This window comes from Pseudochaenichthys georgianus, chromosome 2 (assembly GCF_902827115.2).
Source record: "Pseudochaenichthys georgianus chromosome 2, fPseGeo1.2, whole genome shotgun sequence".
Lineage (NCBI taxonomy): Eukaryota > Metazoa > Chordata > Actinopteri > Perciformes > Channichthyidae > Pseudochaenichthys > Pseudochaenichthys georgianus.
In genome coordinates this window covers 11,873,772-11,884,717 of record NC_047504.1, presented here as the reverse complement: position 1 = coordinate 11,884,717, position 10,946 = coordinate 11,873,772, and the positions used below count along the sequence as shown (strand labels likewise).

At 43.4% G+C, this 10,946-nt stretch overlaps 1 protein-coding gene across 1 annotated transcript in view; it reads right to left on the bottom strand.

Moving 5' to 3' along the window:
* Positions 1–716, bottom strand: part of mmadhca (metabolism of cobalamin associated Da) — an 8,833-nt gene extending 8,117 nt beyond the window's left edge. Inside the window, exons 1-2 of the mRNA XM_034096655.1 lie at positions 674–716; positions 80–221 (exon numbers count right to left, since the gene is read on the bottom strand). Coding sequence (XP_033952546.1) covers positions 80–221; positions 674–685 — 154 coding nt within the window. The 5' untranslated portion in view covers positions 686–716. The remainder of the gene's footprint in view (positions 1–79; positions 222–673) is intronic.
* Positions 717–10,946: the final 10,230 nt, after the last annotated feature.

The window sequence follows — 10,946 nt, the reverse complement described above, 5'->3', positions numbered from 1 at the left end:
GATTAGGCCAACCGGATAACTCGAACACATCCAGGTTAGGTTGAACCGGCTTCGTAGTACATGCCCCTGGTTGTCTCACCTGAGTCTGTGTGTGATGAAGATATGTACGGCTCGTCGGAGCTAGCAGCAGAGAAGGTTCTGGTTCTGCCCACTCGCAGGGCAGCTAACACTTGATGGCCAGCAGTCTTAGAAAGGACCAGCCGGCCCCGACCACACAGCACCTAAACAACAACAACAACTGTCAACAGCCGGAAACATTTGGAGAAATTGTACTTTATAAAACAAGAAATTAAACATAATTTGTATCATAAGAAAATGTATAACAATGATTAATGTTATGCTTAACTTGGATGCTAGAATGAAAGATAATGTTAACTATTATTTATATATCTTGTTTACATGACACTATCAAATGGACACTATGCCTGCAGCTACACACCTTTACCTTTAACTCAATGTACTGCAAAGAGTGCTTTTACTCCTAACACTTTAAATATAATTTGAATAACAAGTTGAATTAAAAGTGAGAAGCACATATTACTTCATGCACTATAAAAAGACTACATTATGGGATAAATATGTTGTTTTAAATCCTTATATATTCTGTATTGCGTGTGCATTTAATAGCCTATAGCTATAAACAGGGCCAGGGGTGAGTTGTTATGTCACTTACACTGCTGCACATTGTGTGTGGTCTTCCGTTTCTCACTTTAAACCTGCTGGATAGAAACAACAACAATAAGAAGAGAAGAAACAACAACAATAAGAAGAGAAAAAACAATACCCCATACTGTCGGTTACGAGAGAAAAACAACACACGTTAGCTTGTTTGCTATCCGAAGTTATTCTAACAATGCTAACACGATGCAATGAATCCACGCGTGTTACACGGGACTAAAAACACCTCACGGGTCGGGTCTATCATTGGGTTAGTTTGTAATAAGTACAAATAGTGAAAACAGTATTACATGTTATGATTTAAACACAAACGAAACAGCTGTTAGCTCCTCGCGTTAGCACGTTGTTTTGCAGTAAATATGGAAGGTCAGCTGATTCTTATTTTCACACTTTCTCTTTTTTCGACAGTAATCTTTACTTCCCAGATAAATATAAACTTGGTTTAAACACCTGACAACGTGGAAAATAAACCCGTCTATAAATCTGATGGAAAAACTGACAAATAAACACATTTGAATGCGATAACATTATGATAAGTACATGTTGTTCTTACCTGTTAACTTGCACGTCCGCAACTATGGCATAACGACGGGAAGTGAGGAGGGACAAAACAGTCGTATTTCGCGTACTGGTTAAATTGTATAATGTTAGTTATAATGGGGATTTATTAATTAGCTGCATGTTGAGAGACAATATTTATTTGATAATGCAACAGCCTTTTTTTGCGCTTTTAACCAGCCCTACACTAAATATATATACAATAATTATAGCCTGCGTTTTCCCATTTTCACCACAAGATGGCAGCAAATAACAGCAGTACTTCCCCTTTGCAATGCAATGTGGCCTTAAAGTGGCCTTCATTTATCATTTAAAGTTTGTTATGTACTTGCCTGCTATATTATTGATTGTGAAACCAGATTGTTTGCAACAAATGATATTGAGTTATTTAGTCAAAAGGTTATTTTCACACTTGTATATATATGGGTTTTTACAAAAGGCCTAGTATCTAAACCTTTCAGTTTGACTGTAAGACATTCAAAAAGAGGAAGTAAACCCAATTAGTACCAAGTGTGTCGGCTGATTGCTCACCTGCATTAATACGGCTGATTAAAAGTGCATTATTAGTACTATCTTCAATCGGGTCCATGTTGACATGTTGCTACCCCAACGTGTCTTATTTTGAACAGTGGATAGAAAAATATCCAAAGTACACATTTAGATGACTTGTTTATCTGTATGAAGATTTTTCCTAGATTTTTCCTTACATAACAGATTTCTATTCGTGAACTAAATGTCCACATATTTAATAAAATAATGGCTCTTTTTTACCCTATTCACCTTGGCTAACCTCCACATGTTGTTCTGAATCAAAGACTGTACTCGACGGTTCCCAGGTGGGAACTGAGGAACAAGGGGACACACGCTCAGCAAAAATCTCCCTCCCTCGATCAATACATTTAAAAAGTAGAAAAGAGAAATAGTGTTATTTGCTGTCCGAAGTCGTGAAGGACAAGGACAGCTGTAGCAAAGTACATTCTGCTGGCGTACACACATCTCTTTAGCTGACTTAGACAAGCTGATGGGCACTTTCTATGAACAGACAAGATATGCATGTGTGTGTGTGTGTGTGTGTGTGTGTGTGTGTGTGTGTGTGTGTGTGTGTGTGTGTGTGTGTGTGTGTGTGTGTGTGTGTGAATGCCACAAAGCTTGGCTGTCAGTGAGTCTCCCACAGGATAATTTGCAACAGCAACGCAGAAGCATCCACCCTATATGGAGCCCCTGTGGGATGCGCGCGCACACACACACACACAGACACACACACAGACACACACACAGACACACACAGAACAGAAGGAGGACACGATAACGTCAACGCAACAAGGACAAAACTAACAAGAAAAACAAATGAAGCCAATGGTCGAAAACTAGGCAAAAACAAAATAAAAACGGTTGTGTTTGTCAGCATAATAATGGAAAAAAATATCTCGTGGAAGGATGAAGCACGAGCCGAGGAAGTGACCATTAAAATGTGGAGTTGAACCGATTGAAGGGTCATGATTTGTTGGTGCCCTTTCTAGGAAAACGCTTTTCCCTGGACAGCAGTGACTGGTTTTCCTAAGTGCAGCGAAACCTCCAGACAAAGCCATGAGTCCGTCGAAGTCTTTATTTATTTTTTATTGCTGCACTGACAAGCCACATATAGGGTCTTGTCTAGAATCAGCACTTTTCCATCTCACACATCCTGAGCTACCTGTCTTGAAGCCAAAGAAACAGGCAGAGCCATTAAAGGTCTACATCATGTCGGCGCCATGTCAGGATGACGAACCTACAGGAGATGCAGGGATACGGGTTTTGTCAGAGACGCTGTACCCTACCATCTATACTTGACATTTTTATGCATGCTTGCTCGTGCTGGATTTGAAACCCTGGTGTGTACGGCTTTAAATCCCCTTTATCTCTTCTTTATTCTTGGCCACTACTAGAAACATATCCCTGACCTTTGCATTTGCTTATTAACCTCAAAGATATTCAAAACTGTGGCGTGATATTTGCTCGGTAGCCTGGGAAAGATGTGTAAAAGTATTATGTATATTTCTTTGTATGACGAGAGGATATCCTGTTAAAGGTAATCTTCACAACATGAAGAAGTTCAAGCAGGAAGACAATTACCATTTTCATTGTATCATCTCTTCAGGTCTCCATTGCATAATATACACGAAGGGCATTAAAACAACCTTCCTATATCTCCGCAGACGCCTTTCTACTGCCATTAAGATCACATCTCCATCTCTCCAGGGTGGGATATTTAAAGTGACTTTTTATAAGTTCTTTCCCTCTAAACTGATTTCATTTATGGGGTTAATCGTTTCCCCGACATCCATTTTCTCCCCCTGATTGACCTAACGTGACGAACATGGTCGCAGTGGACGCGGATACGAAATGCACGAACAGCTCCTCCCGAAACATGCATAATGATATGAACGCAGACTCACAGTGCTACCTCATTAGAGGCTCCAAACCCCGGGGTAGCACATGGGAAATAATTGAAGAGTTCAGCACTACCGACAACGCTCAGAGCATTTTGGAATCCATTTTGACAAATAAGCACCAGCTGCAAGCGGGATGATATCTCCCGAGAAAGTAGCACAGAGACGATTTCTGTTTTCATAAAACATGTTGGCTTGTTAATAAAGCCAAAACACTGCCAACAAGAATTAAGAGTCTGCCGACGTGCAAGCAGCTGAGGCCCAACAACAGGGCTGAGAGCTAAGCGCTATCACAAGCATGCTAACATGTTAATGTCAGCTTTAGAGACATAATAAGTAAACTCCAGCTCCATTTTCAGGTTAAAGACTTTAGATTTCATAGAGTAGATACATTACTATATGGCATAACCTAATATTCACTAGTCTTTATTTATGTATCTATTTTTGGCCCTGCACCTTTAGGAGTATGGCTCAATGTCTCTATGTATCCCACTTACTGAGGAGGACGTGTCCAAATGAAATAAAGGATAATCGTGTCATAATAACTCAGGAGAAATACAGGAGAACCCTGATCCGAGGAACAGGGATTGGAGAAAAAGAAAAGAGAAACTCCGGGACATTTGGCAAGAGTGCAACCGCTTAGCTCATGCAGCAACTTGTAGGCCAAAGTCATCATTCAAAAAGACCCATTTGGAAACATTTAAAGGTCCCGTGTCACGGCCATTTCCACTGATCATACTTCCATTGTTGAGGTCTACTAGAATATATGTATACTGTGCAATGTTCCAAACTCACATTGGTTTCTCAGCATCTCTGTAAAGTCTGTGTATTCACTCTCTCCACTAAACGGCTCGCTGCAGCTCTTTCCCCCCCCCCCTCCCTGTGAGCCCAGTGCGCTCCGATTGGTCGGGACCAGTCGGGACGTTGTGAATCGCGCTGAGCTCCGTGCAGGTGTGGTTTCCTAGTTTAGCGATACACAGCCAAACTCACCCTGAGCACACACAAAGTCACAGCCGAAGTAAAAGCAATAAGTGTGGCTTGATACTGAGAAAGAGAAAGGTTGATGAACGCTGTGAGAATGGGTCTGCAGAGAGAATATCGCCGCGATGCCAACGGTCTGTTATCAGCCTGCAGCCAGGGAGGAGAGATCAGCAGAGCTGCCTGCACTGAGTGAGTGAGGAAGTCCGTGGATTGGTCAATTTGGACCAATCAGCGGGGGATTAACGTAACGGCTCCGCGGACGTAACGTAACGGCTCCACGGATTGGTCCATTTCGTTCCGGGGACGACATGACATCATGATGTCCCCGGAAGAATCAAATGGACAGTGACGTGTCTCCAACGAGGCGTTTTGGGGAGGTCTACAGGTCCTACAGGGTGCACTTTGAGGGTTTTGACTCTGCACACCGTTTACATGCAGAAACACCTTCATAACACAAGGGGACGGGTGCTAACCGGAAAAGCATGACATGGGACCTTTAAAATATGTTATGCGCTCTCTGCAAAGTGACGGACACCTCATCAGCCACACTCCTCGATCTTAATGATCTCTGGATCTCTGTCTTGCTGCAGAAAGTCACCGTGACTCACGATGAGTTGTGAAACGAGGGGTCAGAAACATCCGAATATTAGGTGCTTCACCTGATGCTCATTTGTCCAAGTCTGTTGCGAAAATGCTCCGAGCGCTGTCAGAGCTGCTGAACTGTGCAATTATACCTTTTCCCCGGCTGGCTGCCCGGGGGCTGCAGCCACTAATGAGGTGTGGGTGTCTGCTGCTGAACAGAGTGAATGCCATTATGCATGTATATGTACAGAGGGCCTCGGGGCGCAGCTGCACCACCAGCACCTGTACCGACGACTGATTCTCATGATCCCCTGATTGCTCGGTTTTCACTTTGTTCAGTAGCACACGTCACACCTGAAAAGTGCTCCTGAACGCAGCAAAAGGCTTCATTAAAATTCAGGTGAGTAGTAATTACGAGGGAGATAATTACTACTCGGTTTGCATACGAGACACTCAAGCATGTGGCACCCTGATCATTTAAGCCATTTTACATATCTTTACAAACATGAATGCAGGCGTGCTGCAATGGCATTCCGGTTCGAATGATATTCCCAAGGTTCTTCCCGTCAGCCGGAGAAGATGGAAGCAGCAGCGATGAATAGAAACGCAAATTTCTGACCATTCTGGTACGAGATTAAAAACTGCTTTCGTTCAGCCCTCCATTTTGAAAAGCCTCAGAATGAATCGGGGGTGCGTGCGATTCCTTCCACCGAACCGATACCTGCAACAGGACCCGTGTGTGTCTGGCATCGAGTACGGTCGCGTGATGTCGTCATGCGTACGGATTTTCACTTCTTGCACCACAGCCCAGACCTCAGGGTGCTGACGTCCTTGGACTGGCAGCATTGGGAGGAGATGAGGTATAATAAACCAGAGGGAGAAGCCGGTGAAGAGAGGCAACCTTCATCGATATGAGAATAAGAATATGTAAGAAACGTATCCCTGGTATTTGGAAGGTCAGCTGGAGCCTTTGGTCACAAAAGCTTCCGCAGCCAGATGAAGGTCAGCCAAGCGAGGTATAATTTAATAGAAATTACAGAATAAAGAACCAGCCGTTATTATGTCCTCCTTTCTTATCTTTTGCCTCTTAACCCTTGATGCAACATCTTCTCGACTTTGCTCCAGTCCTCCCTCTGACATTCAACTCAGACGGTGAGACAACCGCTGCCTCTGGATCTGCTGAACCCGCAGGACATGTTTCTACAACTTATATCCTCGTGTACATCTGTCTGGGCATGTGTGTGTCAGCGCTCGGGGACCAGAGGTAGGGCGACATTTGTGAAGGCACGTAAAACCTTCAGCGCTGTCTGTTCGGATTACAGTGCGTGTGTTGTGTCGACAGCGAGAGCTCTCAGAAAGTGTGTACAAATATCCAACTTCTGACGCGGGGACAAATGGAAATAGACAACACGACTTGAGTGCGTATTAAAAGGGGCTGGTTGAGAAGCTTATGTAGAAAGTGAGTATGCGTTAGGTGCTCTGTACAAGCAGGAAAACAGCTTGAATACTAATGAAGCGATTCACCACAATTTGATAGTTTTGTGGCATATTTACAAAATACTTAAGGGTCAGTCGATTCAAAATAAATACATTTTATAACCCTGGTAGCTAAATGCATATCAACTTGTTTCAGATATAGTACAAAAATATTTGTTCCAGTCCTTTCTTATTTCTATACAATGACCAGAATTTCGCACTAAACCTGCAGAAAGTTGCATTGAAATATGTATCTGACACCAGGCAGTAGAGATCTGAGGGATGGAAACATTAGTCACACATGTGAGAAACCCCTCCACAGGCTGAAGGACAGTCGACGGCATTGTGATGACGGCACGGAGCCCAAAGGGTGCGGAAAGGCTCTGTACTGCCACGGCTCATGATGCCCTGCTAACCTGTGCTTTCACTTCCCATTGGAAACCACGGAGGATCATCGTCCTCGTCAGATATACGAGGGTGGCGTCCCAGTGCGAGAGGCGACCATTCCCGTGACTCTAACACCATTCGATAGAGGGCTTTTCACACTCTGCGCCAGGGGTGTCAAACTCAAGGCCCGGGGGCCAAATTCGGCCCGCGACTTCATTTCATGCGGCCCCTCAAGAGATTGCAAAGAATATAATATGTTTATTATACGGTTACATGCCGATTTATAGAAGCACGTTGCCCATAAACTACATATCCCACAATGCATCTCGAATTTGACTTTGTTTCTCAGAATTTGACTTTTTTTCTTCAAAATATAATTTTTTAATTCATTTTGTGACATTCTCACTGAAGAGACTTGCAATTATTTGCCCTGGACTTCTGCTTTCAGACCCTATCCGATAATAATCCAATGCAGAGGCAATAATGTAATATAATACATTATTTTATATATATTAAATATTTATATATGTATTTTGATATAGTCTTAAAGTTACAACCGGCCCTTTGAGTGCAACAATAATGCTGATGTGGCCCGCGAAGAAATTGAGTTTGACACCCCTGCTCTACTCCCAACGGTAATGCATTAGCTAATCTCACTGCTGGATGAAACAATTCCTCATCGCAAACATAAAAACCCTGATGGATGTGTTGCCTAAAAACACGTTTCTCAAGACAATAATATCACCAGAAAGGCTTTGACAGACGCATGCACATCAGAGCAAGACGCTAAACAAGTCCAAGCAGTGTGAAGCTTGATGTGTATTGATGTGTTCATATCAGATGTCTCTTTGGATTCGTCCCACGCTCCGATGATCGCCATCCTGCCCGAGAGCCACCTCCACGCCACATGGGGCTCTGAGACAACACCGATGGAGGTAGCCACAAAGGGAAGAAGGACGTCAACCTAAGATATCTAATAAATCATCTGTATGGAAAGACAGTTCGAAATGTATCCGTGAAACACATTCGCCAACCAACCAGGTAGCACTAAAACAATTAGCCTCCAGGAAGCTGACCGGCGATATTAAACACGAGGGTGGGTAATGCTAGCAGACAGCTGGAGGTGGTCCAATAAGTGCATCGCACATCAGGCACCCCAGGGCTGACTTAACTCCTCGTGGCTGGATTAAACACAGCCGCATGATACTGTGCCGGGGGGCGAAGCACCTCTGAGAAGCGCCGAGTGACCGCAACGCTAATTCCACAAAGGTCGAGGGTTGTTGGGACCTTACATGTGTTTCAAGTCAAACGAAAGGTCGGAGAGAATGTGGAGAATAATGTCACTCAAAGGGAATGTGACCGTGTGCAGATGAGGGAACCAGCATGGACTTCATAAATACAAATAATTCCTATTCTGTGTTTTAATCCATCGTTGATAATATACAAATCTTGATAAAAGATGCTGAAGGCACCCCGATGTGTTTCGAGGCCGACAGAAAGAGGTGTCTATGTTGGAATAATCTCGTAGCGCTGTCCTGTAGCCCAGGTAACCTTTGCTCTGCAGCATCATTAAATAAAAGCCTCGTGACATATCAAAGTGTGCACATGTCCCCTCCTCTTTCCTCTGTAAACCGGGACGCCGCCACGCTCCACTGGGTTTTCTGTTCTCCAGTGTGCGGCCGGGGGTACGGTGCTGAGCGTTGGAGCGTGACTGTAATGCTTTTGCTACATTTCGCCGGCTTTGTCTCCTGGCTTTGGAGCCTTACAGTAATGCAGGAATGTGTGTGTGTGTGTGTGTGTGTGTGTGTGTGTGTGTGTGTGTGTGTGTGTTCTGCCAGACAAGGTGAGAGCGCTGACCTCTCTCAATCAGACGGGAGCAACGATCCGACTAGCGCTGACCTAATTTGTCGGGGTATCTCTGATCCGCTCCTTCAGCAACCTGCGAGCAATTTGAATTCCCTGCAGCTGCTGGAGGTGACAGGTGGAGAGGGAAATCAGGAAATGATCCGACTAGCTTTTCTATAATGCCTTTCTGTTGCCGGGTAAAAATACAATGGCCATAAAGATGTGGTTTTAATGTAGACCGGTCCATTTTAAAACATGCATTGCCTGGCGTTGGCAACTTATGAAACGATGATATTAAGATGCAATGTGGGTAGTGTGTTTCCATTTCTTAACTAAGCTATCATAGATTTCTATGCGATAGTGCCGAGTGTCCCGTCAACTATTTTCTTATTCAAAATGGAAATAGGTTGATTCACAATGGGATTGTTTTTAGTAGTTTGAATGTAAACAAGGTGCCAGAGTTCTGCAACTTCTGGAAGAAACTGAAATGTGTCTCGTTTAATCTGTCTCTACTTAACTTTATAAATACTAAAACAACTGCTTTTTGATGCACCATTAGTTAACATGTACATAAAGAACGTCCTATTAGATCAGTGCTTCTCAAACTTTTTCATACCAAGGACCACTTAACCAATAAATAAACACTCGCGGACCACCTAACTCCACAAATATAAAAAAACACGTCGTTTTTGTAGAACAGATTACAAATCGCCTGAACACGGTACAAACAAGTGTCAATATGTGTGATGGAGGTGTTTCGCTGGGCTATTTCATGCAATCGAAAGTGAAACTTAACCTTCCTCCATTGCGGAGATATTCCCGCGAGAGTGCGGAAAACTTAAATTGATTAATTAATTTCAAAGGTGAAATGTTACCAATATACTCACGGACCACTAGGGGGCGCTCACGGGCCACCAGTGGTCCGCGAACCACACTTTGAGAAGCACTGTATTAGATGTATCCTTGTTTCATTATCCTTTAGTTATGAAATAATGTGCACTAACCCACACATACTCCATGCCCTTTTCGGACTGTAAAGCTAATTTCTGAAACTGAATATGCATTTATTTGTATATAAGACTAAATGAGGTTAAAGTGCAGTGATGTTATGCACTCCACTCTTTGGGCCCCTCATGAATATGAAAGCAACTGTTTCTAGTACAGTATTGATTGCCCAGTCATTTCGAAAGGTCAAAATAATCCATCTGGACCGGTACACTGAATGAATTTCACTAAACAGACAAATGTATGCGTTTAGGTTATTTGGGCGTAAGAAAGACGGCACAGAATCTCATTGTCTTGACATCCAAGTTAACAAAACAATAGCAACAACAGGATATATTAAAAAACAGAAACATCCAGCCAGTAAATGAAGCTAATTCTTTACACTTTTCCGATTTAAAAAAACTGTGAAATAGCTCGAGGAACATTTGGGAGCAGTCGCCTCGTTCTTCCCTTCTCCCACTGGGTTACAGTCATTGATTCACCCGGGGCACCCCGAGGTCAAAAAGCGGCTGTTTGCCCAATCGATGTCCACCTCACTGCCGTCCATCGGAGAATCAATAGCCTACCTGCTTTAATCCCCCCACAGCGCCCTCTCCACATGTAACCCAGCCATATCCTCCATACGGCACGGCGTCCTCCCCAGCAGAGAAGACCCAGGTTGCCCAAATTGGTCAGGATCTCCTGGGGAAGAGGAAACAAATCAATACTTTGAGAGAGAGAAGCTGTGCCGGATTCAGGCGGTGCTGATTGTTGTGATTCTCCTCCAGCGAGACGATCCTAATCTCATCGCTGTTGTGCAAACTGTGGAAGTTATGTGGAAAACTCACATATCAGTGTGGCTTTTCTTACTTTAGGGAAGTCTGATGGACAGGTAATCTATAACGGAGGAAAAGCAAACTGAAATATGTGGTTTGAGATGTAAAAAACGACATGTATGTAACCTTCTTTGTCTTGAGTCCATAATATAGCGTACATGTGTAACCCACACAAATAATGCAGTGAGCT